The 18,066-nt window shown below is 32.5% G+C and overlaps 3 protein-coding genes across 3 annotated transcripts; 2 read left to right on the top strand and 1 right to left on the bottom strand.

Moving 5' to 3' along the window:
- Positions 1-35: 35 nt before the first annotated feature.
- LOC109792583 (uncharacterized) lies at positions 36-1,496 on the bottom strand. Its single transcript, XM_020352003.2, has one exon. The coding sequence runs from the start codon at positions 1,494-1,496 to the stop codon at positions 36-38; it is 1,461 nt and encodes a 486-aa protein (XP_020207592.2).
- A 2,441-nt stretch (positions 1,497-3,937) lies between these two features.
- On the top strand, positions 3,938-5,849 carry LOC109792582 (Auxin efflux carrier family protein). Its single transcript, XM_020352002.3, has 2 exons — positions 3,938-4,127; positions 4,311-5,849. The coding sequence occupies exon 2, from the start codon at positions 4,343-4,345 to the stop codon at positions 5,684-5,686; it is 1,344 nt and encodes a 447-aa protein (XP_020207591.1). The 5' UTR covers positions 3,938-4,127; positions 4,311-4,342; the 3' UTR covers positions 5,687-5,849.
- Positions 5,850-10,333: 4,484 nt separating this feature from the next.
- On the top strand, positions 10,334-17,471 carry LOC109790853 (uncharacterized). Its single transcript, XM_029269740.2, has 9 exons — positions 10,334-11,087; positions 11,662-11,831; positions 12,314-12,492; positions 13,303-13,587; positions 13,667-13,725; positions 13,823-13,859; positions 13,939-14,010; positions 14,403-14,724; positions 16,737-17,471. The coding sequence occupies exons 1-9, from the start codon at positions 10,913-10,915 to the stop codon at positions 17,109-17,111; spliced, it is 1,674 nt and encodes a 557-aa protein (XP_029125573.1). The 5' UTR covers positions 10,334-10,912; the 3' UTR covers positions 17,112-17,471.
- Positions 17,472-18,066: the final 595 nt, after the last annotated feature.

Raw genomic sequence — 18,066 nt, 5'->3', positions numbered from 1 at the left:
TGAGCTACTGGTTTTGCCTCTTTGCATATTGCTAATCAATGACAATGGAATTCGGGATCAATGCCAGGCATATCTTCGGCTGTCCATGCAAATAATTCTTTATTCTTTGTCACTACTTCCTGTATTCTTTCTTTATCTTCCTTCTCGAGTTTCGACCCGATGTATGTGTTTTGCCCTTCTTTATCCCCTAACCGGAATGGCAAAGTTTCTTCATTCGGTTCCATCCTGAGATCTTCGTTCCCTAACCGTGGGTCCAATTCAGTAGTGTCTAACATTTTCCCAGCTTCTGGTGATACCATATGTACATTTTTGTCTTCTCTCTCTATTATTGGTCGTATTTTCAAACTTTCCATGTAACACTCTCTCGCAACTTTCTGATCAGCATGAACCGTAATTATCTTTTGTGATTCTCCTGGAAACTTCATGGCTAGATGTGGCGTTGAGACGATGACTCCTAATGCGTTGATTGATGGTCTTCCTAACAGTATATTGTAAGAAGTATTCGCATTTACCACAATATATCTTATCCTTATAGTTTTTGAAACCTCTTGATTGTAACCGAAGCAAGTATAAAGTTCAATGCACCCTTTTGTTGTTACTCTTTCTCCCGAGAACCCTACCAGTGATTCGTCATAGTGTTTCAGTTCTTCTTCTGGAATTCCCATTTGTTTAAATGTTTTCCAATATAGTATATCAGCGGAACTTCCTTGATCTACCAAGGTCTTTTTAACGATGCAATTGTTGATTTCCACACTGATGACCATGGGATCATCTTGTTCAGGGTCTACTCCTTTGAAATCTTCATCTGTAAAAGTTATAGTGGGCATCTTCTTTTTCCTTTTTTCTACAAAATTTACCGTTTTCACTGCTCTCAAGTATCTTTTCCGAGCAGAAGAGGTTTCTCCTCCTCCTGCGAATCCTCCTGAAATGCTGTTGATGACTCTCTTTTCTTGATTTCTAGCGTTTGGTTCCCTCTTTCTTTCTCTTGACCGAATCCTTTCTCTGCTAATTTTGCGTTCTTCTCTTAGTGTCTCTCTTCCTCTTTGTACGTAATTATTCTTCTCATTATCGTACCTTCGATTAGTACTTTGATTTTCGATGTACTTTTTTAGTTGTCCCTGTTTTATCAATTCCTCCACTTTATCCTTCAAAGCAGCACATTCCTCTGTTGAATGACCATGGTTTTGATGATATGAACATGATTTCGATAGGTCGGCTCTTGGAGGGGTGTGGGCTCTTTTGGGAATGCTCAAAATTTCTGATGCTAGGGCTTGTTCTAATATCCTTGTTCTGGTTGTATTCAACGGGGTGTACTCGGCATAGCGAGGTCTTTTCACCTGATAACTCCTTCCGGTGTCTTCTCTTTTGTTCTTTTGGTAATTTTCCTTTTCGGTTTCTCTTCTGTAAGGCATGGCCTCGGCTTTAGCTTGGTTTCTTGACTCAGTTAATTCCTCCATTTGCATATATTTTTCAGCTCTTCTCCTCAAGTCATTCATATCCAACGGGGTTTTTTTTTGCATAAACTGTTTACAAAAGGCCCGGGTTTCAATGTTGTATTCAACCTATCCATTGCAACGGCTGGGTTCAGGTTTTTTATCTCCATTGCAATTTTGTTGAAACGATCCATAAACGACCTTAAAGATTCTTTCTTTTCTTGTCTGATATTAGCCAAGGCTAGTGCTGTCAGTTGGTAAGGTCTGCTTGTGGCGAATTGCATCGTAAATAAGGATGCCAATTCTTCAAATGAATTTATGGAGCCAGGTGAAAGCTTAATGAACCAACTCAGTGCTCGCCCTTTTAGTGAAGTGGGAAAAAGGCGACATAAAGCAGCATTTTCTATTGTCAACAAGGTAACTTGTGTGAGGTATGCGTTCAAATGGTCATCGGGGTTCGAGGACCCATCGTACTTCTCTAGAGGAAGATTTCTCCAACTATCAGATATGGTTGTCTCCATAATGCTTTGAGTGAAAGGGTGTTTGTATGAGCCAGGTGTTATTGTTACCCGAGGGGAAGGTTGCCCGGGAATGGCTGACAGCTGCATAGGAGGGACATGTGTTCGTGTAGTTGTTGGTGCATGATACGAGGATGCCTCATTGTTGGGATGCTCAGTCGTAGGGTTCCAAGTTCTGTTCAAGCTTCTCAATTCAGCATTTTCTTTTCTAAGTGCTTCTAGCTCCTGCGCGTCTTTTTCTCGAGCTTGTTTGGCGGCTGCTATTTCTTCCTGTAGCATATTCACAGCATCTGAGAGATCGGTTTGATCTTCCATGGCAATCGGCCCCAGGTCCTGTTCCTGCTGGACCGAGTGGTTGTTCTTCCTAGTGTTAACCATCTTCCACAAAATCTTCTTCCTGCAAAACAAACAGACAATGCGGGCCTTCAAAATCGGGCCCCGCGGTGGACGCCAAAATGTATCTGCATGGGGATACTCCGGTAATTTTGCTACTCCTGCTGGGTCTTCGTCTTCCGTGATGTATCCTAGAGAAAGAGAGGAGTACCTGCAAAAGGCACTCCAATATTTAAGTCAGTCTTCGGTCTCGGAGTTAGGAATGCTAATCAAATTGGTAATTATGAAAACGTACCTTTATCAGTAGCTGATTACTTATTTATACTAACCTTAATGGATTTAGGCCTACAGCCAGGCCCATTAGATCCAATAATCTTTTAGTCTTATCTATATCCGGTATAAGTACAAGAGTTGAAAGCAAAAAGAACTTGGCACATCTATTTATATTTCTTCAAATTTCTATAGCACTTACTTTGTACAATACATGGTCATGAATAGTCGCAAAACCATCTTATGTTTAAGTCACCTATTATAAAAATAAAAAAAAACCTTTTGAATAACACTTACTTTATAGATTTTGGATCGGAGACTATATCGTGTAAATACTTTTACCCAAAATTGATAGTACCTGTTGTAAACAAAAAAGTTTTTATTTTCATTTATCCAAAGTGTTATAACAATGCAAAAGACTCACCTAAATATTTCAAAAAAAAAGTGCAATAAAGTATTTAATGTATTTTTATTTTCGCACTTGTTATAAAAAAAAAAAAAAATTTAACTATTGTGTGCAGTTAGCATAAAAAAAATATAGATACAAATGTATTTTTTAATACTTGTCTTATAAATATGCTTAGAATAACTTATTTTTTAATACTTGTCTTATAAATATAATTTAATTATTTTTGTTAATTTATACTTTATAATTTTTTATTTTTATAATTTATATTATATTAATTTGATACCTTTTATTCTAAATATGAACATTTTATAATTAATGAATATTATTATATTTTATTAAAATTTAAATATTGTATTATATATAACTTAGAACTTAAATATTATTATATTAAATATTAAGAATTTATAAATAATATATTTTTTTTGTGTTATAAAATAATGATATTATATCTACTAAATATTATTTTTATATTAAATAATAATAATTGTTATTATTTTATTAATATCGATCAAATTCAATCATAATTAAATAATTAAATCTTAAATTAGTACTTGGTTCAATGATAGATTCAATTTTAAAAATATTATTAAAATCAACCCTTACATATAAAATAAAAACGTCTATTTTGCATACATATTTTTATGAAATTTTTTTAAATGAGAGTTTTTAGAAATTCTTTGAATTTTATATCAATTTATTTTTTATTTATTATAATTATTTATAAATTAAATTTTAATATTTTAAAATAAAATTAATAAATAAAAATAATTTTATATTATAATATAAATTATTTATTATAAATTTAAAATATAATTCGTATAACTAAAAACATCTATTTATTCATATTTTAAGTTTAATTTATATTACCAAATATTGTGTTTATTTATATCCACAATTTATTTTAAATTTTAATTATATATAATAAATATTGAACACGGAGATCGCATGTAAATATTAAAATACTAGTACTGTAGTTATAATGAAATTCTTTGTTAATACCACAATCTGGAAAGAAGAGTTGAAATTAGTGTAAGGGTTGAATGATGGGTACGAACCACATCCGAAGCATCTGATTGAAATTGATAGTTAGATCCTTTTGTGTTCACGATTTGGGGATTTTGAATATTCAACACAACTGTGAAGATTGTCTCTCCAAAACTTTTTGTAAGTTCCCTTTTTCTTCGCTTATCATTGATTATAGTTTCTGTTGTGCCAATTTCTAGATTTTTATCTTTGACTTTGTTTGGTCTCTTGTGTGATAAGCTTGAAGTGCACTGAATCTAAGTTTAGTCTTGATAATGATTTGAAAGGTGTTAATGGGGTATGGCTTATTGAATTGTGTTGCAGGAGGGAACTGATTTTGTTCCTTGAGCAAAAACATGGTTAGTGAAAATACCACGATGTCTGCTGGTGCGGATCTGACAAGTGCTATAGTACCACTGTTGAAGTTGCTATGCCTAACAGTCATAGGATTGCTTCTTGCAAACCCAACAATGCAATTCATTCCCAAGGCTACATTTAAGCTTCTTAGTAAACTAGTCTTTGCTCTCTTCTTGCCATGCCTTATATTTACTGAGTTAGGTGAAAGCATTACTCTTGAAAACTTTAGGGATTGGTGGTTTATCCCTGTTAACGTGCTGGTGAGTACAGCTCTTGGTTGTTTACTGGGGCTCTTGGTGGTCATCATATGTCACCCACCTCCAGAGTTAACCAGATTTACTATTATAATGACGGGATTCGGCAACACCGGAAATCTCCTCCTTGCTGTGGTTGGATCTGTTTGCCATAGTAAGGATAATCCATTTGGGAAGCATTGCAACACTAGAGGGGTGGCTTATGTTTCTTTGTCTCAATGGGTTTCTGTTATCCTTGTATACACTCTTGTTTATCACATGATGGAACCTCCTATGGAGTATTACGAGATTGTCGAGGAAGGGGCTGAAATTGAGGAAGAGCAGGCACTTAATGATATCAGTAGACCACTCCTTGTAGAAGCTGAGTGGCCTGGCATTGAGGATAAAGAGACCGAACATTCTAAGACACCCTTTATTGCCAGGATCTTTAAGAGCATCTCAGGTATTTCCTCATCCACTATTCCTGAGCTTGAAGTCAATGCAGAAAGTGGTGGTGGTGGGAATAGTCCAAAGTCCATTAGATGTTTGGCTGAACCTAGAGTTGTAAGGAGGATAAGAATTGTTGCTGAACAAACTCCCCTTCAGCACATACTTCAACCCCCAACAATTGCCTCTCTATTGGCTATCATCATTGGCATGGTGCCTCAGCTGAAAGCTTTGTTCTTTGGATATGATGCTCCATTATCTTTCATTACAGACAGTTTGGAGATTTTGGCTGGGGCAATGGTGCCTTCTGTGATGCTTATATTGGGGGGTATGCTTGCTGAAGGACCAAATGAGTCTAAACTTGGCCTTAGGACTACTATTGGTATTACTGTGGCAAGACTCCTGGTGCTTCCTCTCCTGGGAATTGGGATTGTGGCATTGTCAGATAAGCTAAATTTCCTAGTTGCGAATGATGCTATGTTTAGATTTGTGCTTTTGTTACAGTACACTACACCGAGTGCCATTTTACTGGGAGCAATTGCCAGCTTAAGGGGTTATGCAGTAAGTGAAGCCTCAGCCCTTCTCTTCTGGCAGCACGTGTTTGCCCTTTTCTCCTTTTCTTTGTACATTGTAATCTACTTCAGAATAATTAAGTATGTTTGAAGTTGTAGTATATTATTTACTGCCTTGATGCTGTTGTGTAGTAGGTTATAAGACTGTTCCCTCTGTATCGTCCTCTGGATGGAGTATTTGGTATGTGGGGATAGAATTATTTATTGCATTGGTTTGCCGTTGATAAAGGATGCAAATAATGTTCTTCCGATGATTTTGAACTGGGTTTTCTTGGTCAACTTTATTTATCTTTAGAAAGTTTGTCTGAGGGAACTGGTAGGTGTAATTTCTACACTTTTGGAGCTTAACTAGCACATGTTACGCATTCATATCAGTAATTGCATGCTAATGTGGTGATTTGAAGTTTCCTTTGACTATTAAGCTAATTTAATTGTGAGCTTAACAGTCAACTTTTTCTTCACAAAATCTGAACATTGAAGGTTTTATGATGGCTGTGTTAAAAATCTTGTTATTTTTACTGGGGAAATTATGTTCACTTTCCAAATTTCTGATACTGGAGATCATCGGGGGGGCTACTTCATTTCCAGTCTATTTGTCAATGTTATTTTTATTTATCCTTAGACTTACTTACCATAAAGATATTTTAATGAAAAACTCGGCCATCTAGAGGAAAGACACGTTAATTTCTGTGACATTATTGTTTACATATTTGGATTCATGTTTCACCTTTGATAACGATTTAGATAGTTTTGCCTAAAAAAGGAGATGTTGTGAAAGCATTAACCTTTCTATTTCTTGTTGGTGAAAGCATGAAGTGTTGTATTTTGAAACTCCATTGCACTGTTAGATTATTGTCTTTTCCAATCAGTTTTAGTGTCAATTCGGATAAATTTCTCTAAAAATATTTTTAGGAGAAAAAATAGGAAAAAAAAAAAAAAGTTTCAAGTCTGTTTGGATACAAACTTAAAAATGTTTTTGAAAGTTTCTCTTTTGAAAAATACTCTTTATTTCTGATAGAGAAGTTTTCAAAAGTATTTTTAGCTCATATCTAAATAGGCTCGTTCATAAACTAAAGTTAACTTATGTATGAATTAAAAATAAGATTTTGAAAAAGTTAATAGAAAAAAATTACAAAATAATTTATGCATAAGTTAATTTTAGTTTATAAAGAAATTTATTTCATTTTTTTCTTCTTATTTTGTTCTCCTAAAAGTTTTTATAGTGAAGTTTACTCAATCAAACCTTTAATAATCAATATATCTGTAATCTTATTGGAAAAATGATACCAACTGTGCAGCACCTATTTTGGTGGTAAATGAGTGTTGGTGATTCAGAGCAGTAATATGAAATATGCTTCAATGGAAAATACCAAGATACAAGAACAACCAGCCCAATGCTCCATTAGGAAGATCCCTTCCTAGTTCACAAGCTCAAAAGAACAGATAGAAACTGCTCTCAACATCACTCGAACCCTAAAACTTGTTTCAAAAACAGAATTATTATTAATATAGGTAATTTGTATCGGTTGTTATTAAAAAGTAATTTGTCATTTCTTTTCACCCAAACTAATGGGAGTTTGCAAAAGCACAATATAATGATGCGTTTACTACAAAAAAAAAAAAAAAAAAAACAGACTATTTGCAGAGACAGGAGAACAATCTACCTTGCACGTAAATATTTTAGCTCTAAATTGATATTGATGTCACCTTTATATGCTGAAAATGTTTGTCTTAAGATTTTTTTTAATCTTGTCACATATATTTCTAATTTATTGGGTTAGAAACTACCTTCATTATACTCTATTTTTCACTTATCTAAAGAGCTTTTGCACACAATAAGAATGAAACATGAGATTTTTTATTAAATAAATTATTCTTATAACGTGTGAGTATGAAATACTAAATTATTATATTAATCCATCATATTTGTCTTACGATTTTAACAATGAATAACGGTCAATATCACAAAAGTAATTTGAGAATTTAGTAGGAATTTTTTTTGTTTTTTGTCTATTAAGGAGGTAAAATTCCTTCCCACCAGATCGGTTCCTATATGAATAAAATAGTATCTTGAGCTACAATTTCATATACTCAAGCTAGAAGTTGAATCTTTGTCTTTGGTTAAAGAAGTGTTGTAAGATGTTTTGATTTTGAAAAACAATATTTGTTTATTTAATGTCTGCTTGAATTCTTTTAATTGAAAACAATAATACTCGTGTAAATGTGCAAGGAATTGAAGAAAATCCATTCTTGCTATTTAGTATTGTACTGTCCGTACTGCGAAGCCGAGCTTGAGTTCGGCGTTAAAGCCAGATTGACATCGGATATACGTCACATGACATCGACCAAGACAAAGGTCCACTATCTGAACGGGTGACAACCAACCTCAGGCCCAAGGCCCAGATACACCCTAGTTCACACTAAGGTACGTGCATTACATATACGAGACCCATACACCCACAAATACTAACTTTAACATCGGAGTCTCTTTTACAGGTACCACCCTCTCTTTGGAACAACCGACGTACCCAGCAAAGGAGGGTCACAATCTTACCTATCAGATCGTCTCTCACGACCGATCTCCGGTAAGAACAAGTATTATTTGTTAATACTATTGGGATGTCCTAACCTATAGTTCGCCTAAATTATAAGTAGAAAAAAGTTATAAATTACTTTAATACAATTAGTTTCTCAATTTATATATATTCACATATCAAAGCAGCTGCCACACCTTTTTTCTTCTTCCGTTTTCCATTTGATGCACCTCCTTTTCTCTGTCAATGATGACATTGAGGCTCTTAACTAATTTTTTCACAATGCTTTTCATTTACAAGTTACACATTGATTGATATCGATATTGAAAATTAATTAAAGTTTTATTCTTTTCTAAATATCTCTAGTTATCTATACCCTTCAAGGTTACTGCAAAACATTATTCATTATCCTTAACATAAAATAGTCATCAAATGTAAAATTTTAAATTGTGGTTGGCTCATGATTTAAAACTTTAACACTAAAGACAATTGCTACTTATGAATGCAGTTGATCCAATCATAATTACGGTTGTGATGTAGTTGCAAGTTGGAAAAAACATGATATTATGTTGTGAAACCTTGGCCACTACATGATAATGAAATTACAACAAGTTTTGCAGTTTGTTACCTAATTTTCTGAAATGAAGATAAGAAAGAGACTAAGAGTTAATTAAGAGTTATTTTATCTCATGTAGTTGATTTCCCCTTGCAATCTTTCAAACTGATTCAGAACAACGCGTAAACAAAGTTAGAAGCCAACATATACACTAACGTGGTGTTAAAGTTGATTCATTTGATTGAGACTGATAATAGCTTCTCTCTTTGATTCATTGTAATTGTTATCCTAAGTTTATATATCATGTTCGTGGCACAAAGGTAAATGAACGTGTCTTCATTGGTGTCATTAAGGAAAGTAGCGAGTATCACTCCAGAATATTGTTTTGTCGTGATTCATCTATCACTCACTATGTAATCAGTGGAGGGATATATGACTTTTGATTGAGACTTCTTCGTTAGTTAATTCATATATCATTTTCCAATGAAACAGAAGCAAATTCGTGTTTATTTTTATAGTTTTAATATTTATTTATTTTTTATTATTAAATTTTTTTTTCAGAAATACTGTGTAGTAAAATTAAACCTTGCAAAAGTGAGCTTCTTTTTTTCTTTTTATCGGTAAAATGTTCAATAAAATTCAAATCTAAGAGCATATATTCAGCAATGTTATCTGAAAATTGAAAAAAATGAGCAATGTTATTTTCAGAAAACGAGGATAAAGTTGTGGGGGTTGAGGGGACATGAAGATTTAGCGTTTGCTAGTTTATTTTGCTTTAGTTCGGTTAGATGGTACTCCCTCTAAATATCTATATATAAAAAAAATCAGAAAATTTATTAAATATATTTAATTTTCATAATTTTATATAAAACATACAATTATTATAAGGGACCAAAATAGGTTTTTAGCCAAAAATTGTCATCCACGTATGCATCTATGTGGTATCCACGTGGCCAAAAGTTAACTCCGTGTAAATAATTTGGACGGAAGTCCCACATTGAAACCAATTAATTAATTTGAGACTAAATTGAAACCAATTAATTAGTTTGGGACCAAATTGAAACAAAAAATAAAAGTGGGACTAAATTGAAATAAATAATTAATATAAGGGACCAAAATAGGATTTTTGCCTTAAAAATATTATTAACCATATTTATAATAGATAGTATTTTTTATTTATTATTATAGGAATATTTTTTAAATAAGAACATTAAATAAGATTGACTTGATTTAAGTTTATTTATATTTCAATTCAAAAAATTTAAACATTCTTTGTTCATATATGTGTGTATCTGGAGGGAGTATCTGAGTAAAAGGTTGTTTGTGGGTGAGTTAGTTTTACTATTTATTATTCGGATTTGTTAGTAAATTTCTAAGTTTTGGATTCATTGATGATGATGAGTTATGTAACAATTGATTAAATTTATTATAAATTTTTATATATTAAAGATGAATTATTATTTTGTGTCAAAATATTTTTACGAATTTTTTTTTAGAAGATTTGTAAGGATTTTTTTAAACTTTTTATTTAATTTGATTTTTATATATCATAATTTTTTATGAATTAAATATTAATATTTAAAATAAATCATCAAGAAATAAAATTTTTCTTTAATATAATATAATTTATTTATCATAAATTTAAAATATAATTTATATATTTAAAATTCTATTTATATAAATTTTAAATATAATTTATATGTTCAAATATAATATTTATTTATATATATAATTTATTATAAATTTTCATTATATATAATAAACATATATACATTGCACGTTGTCTTTGCAAATAAAATTACCATAATTAAAAAGCAATGCAAAAAAAAAAAAAAAACAGAAAAGAGAAATGTAAGCAAATAGCATATCAACTTTCAAAAGTTGCGGCATTGCTTTACTTAACTCCGTGGGTTATAGTCACAGTGGGAAATACTAATTAAACTAGTTTTAAATAAATCACACCCACCTTTTCCCTTACAGGTCTTCATCACTGCACACTACACTTCACCACACCATGTGAACTCTCCTCATCTTTTTCCATAAATCATCCTAGTATCCAACACAATCCTAAACAAACATCATCACCATGCTGCCTCAATCCCTACATTAGATTTTCAAGAGTTGGATTAGACTCAGAATCCAAAGCACAACACAATCCTAAATAAACAACACCATTCCATGATGTTGGCTCAATCTCTATGTTAGATTGCTTTAAGAGTTGGGTTGGATGAGAATTCAAAATGGAAGGGTGTCATCCTTTAAGCTTGTAGCAATGAAGTGTGTTGTTCCCTTTACTTTGTTCCATTTTCTCTTGTTCATCTTCCCCCTAGTACTCTCTCTTAACTTAATTTCAGCTTTCTCTCCAAGTGGGTCTGCCAAACATCTCATAAAGTTTAACATAGGTTGGTGCCTCTTGCACATGTCTATGTAACATTGATTACAGTGAAAGTATTTCACAAATATAAATTGTGGTGATTGGTTAGTCATAAATATGTTTCCTCATAATTGTTTTAAACAAAACTTATTTACGATTATCCAATAAAATCTGGGGTTTTATTTTGATCATTTAATGCAAGATTCATTATATACATTTGCAGATACTATCGAAGTAAAACCTCAACTCTGATTGGAGAACACCAACCGTATCTTAGGAACTGTACCTAAGTTTTATGCAATTGTTTTTGTTTCTTCTAAGAGATGTAAAAAAAAATAAAAATTATAAGAACGTACCAATGTTTCATTTCATATTTAACATAAAAAAATTGGATGCAATAAGCTGATCAAATTGACAATTACTTGAATTTTGACATATTCCATTGTGGGAAAACAAGGCAAATTCTTCATTCCATAACAAATGATGCTGATATTTAATAAGGACATAGTTTATGTATGAGGATTATGCGTGTTTAGGCAAAATAAATACAGTGTTTTGTAACTTTTGTTCTCAGTTCTCACCTTGTCCTTTTTTGTTTTAAGGGGAAGAGAATTTGGGTCCATGGAAGAATGAAGTCACACAAATAGAACCACGTCCTGAAACTGAGGGTACTCTTGTGCTAGCAGCAAACAGGACCAATAGACCTGACATTCTACGCAGATTTCGACGTTACCATGGTGGTTGGGACATTTCAAATCGCCATTATTGGGCTGTAAGTACAATGATTCATTTTCATAATGTTCTCAAACGGATGACACTGATTTATTATGTTTCTTCTAATTCCAATTATATATGATATTCTGGTATGTTTGCTCCCTGCATGCGATAAATTATTAAGTGGTTGGTGTGGACTACATGATCTTTAACTAGTTTTTACATGCCATATTGACATGTAATCAAGTGTTATTAAATTTTTGTTGTAGATTGAAAAATCTAAATACATATCATATAGTAATTGATTGAGACTGTGGACTCTTGGTAGTCCTAAACTACCTAATAATTTCTCCTTCTGAGTCTCTGATTTTTTTGCATTGTTTTTCTCTATTCTTGAAATGATATATTTTAGGTTGGGGTATTGTTCAGTTATGTTGTTCATCTATCAGCAGATTGTTTTTTACCTAATGTTCCTAACAGCATCCAAATTCTGGTTTTCACTTCAACTAAATTAATCAGTTTTAACCATTATTTGTTCAGTCTGTTGGATTCACTGGTGTGACTGGTTTCACCCTTGCTGTCCTATGGTTTATTTCATTTGGCTTAGCACTTGTGATTCATCTATGCTGCGGATGGGGAATTAACATCAAGGACAAAGGATCAAATCGTTTGCAAAGAATTTGTCTAGTGTTGCTGTTGTTATTCACCTGTGTTGTAACGTAATTCTCTTAACTTTGTTTTATGTCTCTTTGTTAACACTTCATTAGAGTGCTTGATTTCCTTATTCCCACCTTCCTTTCCTCTTTTAACCATAAACATATATAGTTTGTATTCGCAAATAAATACATGCGTTGGTGATAATTTGCTGTAATCAAATCATTCAACTGCTATGAAATTTTAATAATCAGCATTTATGACATTTATTATTTGTTAGTTTGTTTCCTGTAAATTCATTGTTTGAACTCAAAAACATGGATGATTGAAAAGGAAAATATTAAAAAGAAATCTAGGGCCAAGAAGTATCTTGTTGGGTAAAACACCATTCGGATTTCTAAAAGTGTATATCATTAGCATTTTAGTACCTGAAAGTAAGAAATTTCTAAATAAGTTCTTGAAAGTTCTAATTGTTTCATTTAAGTCACTAAATTTAACCATTTATTGTAATTTTAGTTTCAAAATATATGTTAATATTAACATTCAAGTCACACATGTTTCTGAATTTTGGACTAAAGTAACATTTTACACTTTCATAAATTTTTTTTAAATTTCCATACTTTCAGGAACCAAAGTGTGAGCGATATACACTTAAAAGGACTCAAATGATGATTTACACTGTCTTGCTTACCTGTCTCTTGTGTAGTTAATCTTGCCTTAAGCCTAAACTTTATGAAGTTGACACTAGAAAGCAGTTCATTAACAAAAATGATGAAATTCCAATCCCTGGAACCAGTACTTAAAATGATTGATTATTCCATTCATTCAAGCTTTGCAGGTAAATGCTGCCTAATTAACCTCTCTTATTCCCACAGGACTGGATGTATTGTTCTTTCTTTTGGGCAGGATAAATTCCATGGTGAGGCAGTGAATACCCTCCATTATGTTGTAAATCAATCAGACTACACAGTGCAGACTCTAAGAAATGTTACAGAGTATCTCTCACTTGCCAAATCCATCAGGGTGGCAGAGATGTTTCTTCCATCTAATATCATGGATGATATTGACAATTTAAATGTGGATCTAAATACTGCAGCAGATACACTTTCTGAGCAAACAAATGAAAACTCTGTCAAAATACAAAAACTGTTCAATGCCGTGTATGCTTTCATAATGTTCAATCTTCATTAATTACAAATTAATGTTGGCATGCATATAGTAACATGATCCACTTTGCAGGCGACTAGCTTTGATCATGATGGCAGCTATGATGCTTCTACTAGCTCTAATTGGATTAAGTATGTATTGATTGGTGATAATTAACATCTTAAATACCTTGAGCTTACTTTATAATAATATATTCTTGCTCATAATTTCCTTATATGTTTTCTACAGTTCTGTCTATCCTTGGATATCAACATGCAATCCTCGTGTAAGTTATGATAATATAATACATTTGCTTTTTGCTTCTGTCTCAAGGATCATTTTCATATTTCAATATTTCATTGCAGATTTGTCATCAGTGGATGGTTATTGGTTGCAACCACATTCATTCTTTGTGGAGTGTTCACAATCCTTAATAAGTAAGGGCATTGGGTGTGAGATCAATGTAACTTGCTCATTAAGAATGATCTAGCTATATAGTATATATACCCTTCCTTATTGAAATTCAATTGTCTGGAAAAGTAATGGTATCATTGATTTCTCTATCATTCTATTTCTAATATTCTTTTAGTATTGACTAAAATTTATCGGAAACCATAGATTTTGTGGGTTTCAGATCTCATTTAATGAGTCATACTTTTTAGGATCTATTAAAATTTGTGATTTTTAATAAACTCAAACCAATAATAGAGAATATTAGAAGAAGAAAAAAAAGTGTTAGAGAGTGGGACCAAGTTTCTCTTATGTGAAATTAATTTCCTTAGTCATTTATTAGTATGTATGGGGCATGATTAATTTATTTGTATTATAGTGCAATTTGTGACACGTGCATGGCCATGGGAGAATGGGTGGAGAATCCACATGCAGAATCTGCCCTTAGCAATATCCTTCCATGTGTTGATCAGAGAACAACAAACAAGACACTTTTTCAGAGTAAACAAGTGGTTACGAATATTGTTAGTGTTGTGAACCGGTTCATCAATGACACTGCAGATGCAAGTCCATCACAAGGTAGTATGAACTATTACAATCAATCTGGACCTACAATGCCTCCTTTGTGCTATCCCTTTGACTCTCACTTTCGACAACGCCACTGTACGCCTCAAGAAGTTTCCTCGGCCAATGCTTCATTGGTATGCTTTTTGTTTCTCAACTCATTTTTCAAATTTGAGATGGGTATCAACTTGTTTTTGGATCAATCACCACTTGGTTAATGAAAATTGATCAATCACTTCTAAAGGAAGTTTGAAATTTCTTCAAAACATGGGATGCACTTAATATGTTTTTGTTTAATAAATAGTACGATTGCTAAGAATATTGATCTCCCTCCAATTCTGAATATTAGGAAGGTTGTTTACGTCATTTAATTTTATTAATTTTATCTAAAAAAATAATTTATTTTTTAAAAATTGTCTTTTCTTGAAACTTGATATAAGAAAAAAAAGGAATATTACAAATACATTCTCAATTAAATGAGGAGCATTTTAAAAATGATAACATTAAATAAAGTGAAATTTATTTATATATGATATTAACAAATATAAAAAAAAAAATCTTATATTTTGAAGCTTAGAGAGTATTATATATAATCAAATTTAGAATTATTCTTTTGCTTTATCTTTTTGTTGGTTGGTTTTGGTAGTCCATAATCAACTTTAAGTTTATTATTTCTTTTGGTGATTGAAATATTAGTATTTCTATCATGTTTGTCAAACTCGCGAGTAAACTTATAGAATCGTACGAGTTTACAAGTCTAGGGTAGGAAAACTAGTTAACTTGCTTCTGGAATCGTTTTCTGGTAGATTCCTGCAGACTCGGCTGGACTCGAGTAGAATCACTCAGAATCGCGAGTCTATGGACGAGTCCGCGAGTCAGCTTCAGGTTAATTTTTTGCCCCTAAATGTCCAAAATGACGTCGTTTCAAAGAGGGTTTCTAGCCTCCTCTCTATTTTCTTCGATCTCTCATTTTCTACATATAAAAAACCACACTCTCCCTCCCTCTGTTTTCTTCGATATGCCTCTATTCGAGCTCCCACGACACCTCCTAGCTTCGTTTTGTCCGTCTGACGCCGTCCTTGTAGCTTTCGACGTCGTCCCTGTAGTTTCTGACGAGTTGTTCATTCACACGTTTCCCTGCTCGTCCAGCACCGTTCATTCACCTTTGCTAGGTTGAGAGAACACTCGCTAAAAAAGTGCTTCATTTCCTTTGTTTTTACTCCTTCTTCAGCCATGCTATTGCTATTGTGTTTATGCTATTTTATTCAAACTTTTTGCATCCCTTCTTTTCTGGTTTATAGGTGCTGCTGACTGTGCTATTTTAATATCTTTGAATATTAGGTAGACTCTTACGAGTCTACGAGTCGAGTTTGACAACCTTAGTTTCTATAGAGGCATGATTGAGTAACAAAAAAAATACTTGACAGGATAACTACAAATGTGTTATGTAATTCTGATTTCTTCATGTCATTGAACAAATTTTATTTTATTTTTATGGGAAGTGAGATGCAAAAAGGAATCGCCAAAATTTACCCTTGTAAGATTGAATTGGTTTTTATATTTGTTATAGTTTTGAGTGAAGTACACTAACACATGAGATTTCATGAGATTAGTTAAATTCTCTTGTTTTGTTTTTAACGTTTACAATTACTTGTCTGCGTCATATTTTTCAAATAATTAAAGAGTTAATATAACATTTAAAGGTGTTACTATATCAATAAAATACTTATCAAAGAATCATAATTTGAACTTAGGATTAGGCCAACCAACTTTAGTGGTTTGAAAAGGTAGAACTTGCGTGCAATATCATGAAACATCAAGGATTTTGTATTTAATTTACTCTATAGTTTTGGTTTCTACTAATTAATGTGAATTCAGCTGAGTAAAATTAAAGACTAACAAGCTCAAAGTCATATGATAAAGAAGAAAAATTAATGGGTTAAAATTTATTTAGTTTGGGACTAATAATTAAATAAGTTCATTATCTTATTAAATTCCACTAAGAAGCCTAAAACACTAAAATTTCAGCTCATTAATCCTTCTTCTTTATCATATAACTTTGGGCTTGTTAATCTTCAATTTTACCGATTCACATCACTAATTAAGACGTACAAATAATTCATCAAATTCATTGTTTGTTTTTTTTTAGGTTTGGAAGAAGTATTTGTGTAAGACATCTGAAGATGGTGTTTGCAAGACTATTGGCAGGGTGACCCCAATGATTTACGTGGAGTTAGTACAAGTAGTTAATGAAAGTTATGCATTGGAACATTATACTCCAATTTTACTTGGCCTTCAGAATTGCAATTTTGTGAGGGATACATTCAAAGAAATTACTTCACGTTACTGTCCTCCATTGAACCATTATCTTAAGGTTATCAATGTAGGATTGGGCCTCATTTCAATTGGTGTCTTGCTTTGCCTTGTTCTCTGGATACTTCATAGGACCTTCATAGCTAAAAAACTGAAGAACAAATTCAGCAAGAGAAATTCGTCTTTGTCAATTGCAGTGAATGAAGTATAGTTCTACAATGGAAAATTTAGTGGAAAAAATATGATAAAAAAAAAACCAAGGTGAAGCGAAGCTACATCTTGAGATAGAAGACAATGTAGACAAACCTAGTATACAATACGAAAGTGTTCATAAAACGCATGAACAATTGCTTTCACGTTGTCAAACGTTGTCAATTGAAAATTGTTGTAGTTAAATTTTTTTTTTTTTAACTTTTGCTAAATTTGTAACAATTGTTTGTATTTAATAGCTATAGAAGCACATAGTGTGGGAAATCAATGCGTTATATATTATATCAGTTCATCTATTTTCTAAAGCACGAGTTATTTAAGTTACATGTGAACAACATGAAATTCTATCAATAAACTGTTTTTCTAATACCATGTTGTTCTTAAATACTTAATGTTTTAGGCTTTAAGCTACTAACCAGAGCATTCATGGCACCAGCTTTTTCTGTGATGTTGATAGCCAGGACGTTTTTCCTGTGAAACATACACAAGCCTTGGCAGTTCCTTGCCTTCCTTGTCCAGTGCACCAGCACTTCCTAGACATGCCCGCAAAGACAAGTCATGGTTCCTTGGTTTGTTGATTATCCAAAGTTTTGAAGAAAGACTAATTTTTGAGACTGAATTTCAACACCCTCCCCCAAGTTTGATTTAGAGGACCTAAATCAATAATAATTAACATTTGTTATTGGAACAAAATCCTAATGCACATCAAACAATGGCTAAACCTGAATCATTCCTGGATGATCATCAATGTTGTTCCCAGGCCATGGATTACCCATCTTGCATCACCCACCCCTCTTCTGGTTTTTTTCTGATCCTTTGCAACCAACACATTAATTTTCACCTTGAATTCTCCATACTCTCTCTGCAAATGTGCAAAGGAAAAACCCTAAAAGTCTCACATGGACAATAGAGCAACATCAAAAAAAAGAAAAAAAAAAAAAAAAAAAACTTTTTTC

The sequence above is a fragment of the Cajanus cajan genome, chromosome 11 (assembly GCF_000230855.2).
Source record: "Cajanus cajan strain Asha chromosome 11, NIPB_CcT2T_4, whole genome shotgun sequence".
Lineage (NCBI taxonomy): Eukaryota > Viridiplantae > Streptophyta > Magnoliopsida > Fabales > Fabaceae > Cajanus > Cajanus cajan.
The sequence above is the reverse complement of the archived record's forward strand: the minus strand, read 5'-3'. Positions and strand labels throughout refer to the sequence as shown.

Coding starts and splice junctions, on each gene's coding strand:
- LOC109792582 (XM_020352002.3), top strand. CDS start 4,343: ATGGTTAGTGAAAATACCACGATGTCTGCTGGTGCGGATCTGACAAGT.
- LOC109790853 (XM_029269740.2), top strand. CDS start 10,913: ATGAGAATTCAAAATGGAAGGGTGTCATCCTTTAAGCTTGTAGCAATG. Junction 11,088..11,661: donor TCTCATAAAGTTTAACATAG/GTTGGTGCCTCT, acceptor TTTTGTTTTAAG/GGGAAGAGAATTTGGGTCCA. Junction 14,725..16,736: donor CCTCGGCCAATGCTTCATTG/GTATGCTTTTTG, acceptor GTTTTTTTTTAG/GTTTGGAAGAAGTATTTGTG.
- LOC109792583 (XM_020352003.2), bottom strand. CDS start 1,496: ATGAATGACTTGAGGAGAAGAGCTGAAAAATATATGCAAATGGAGGAA.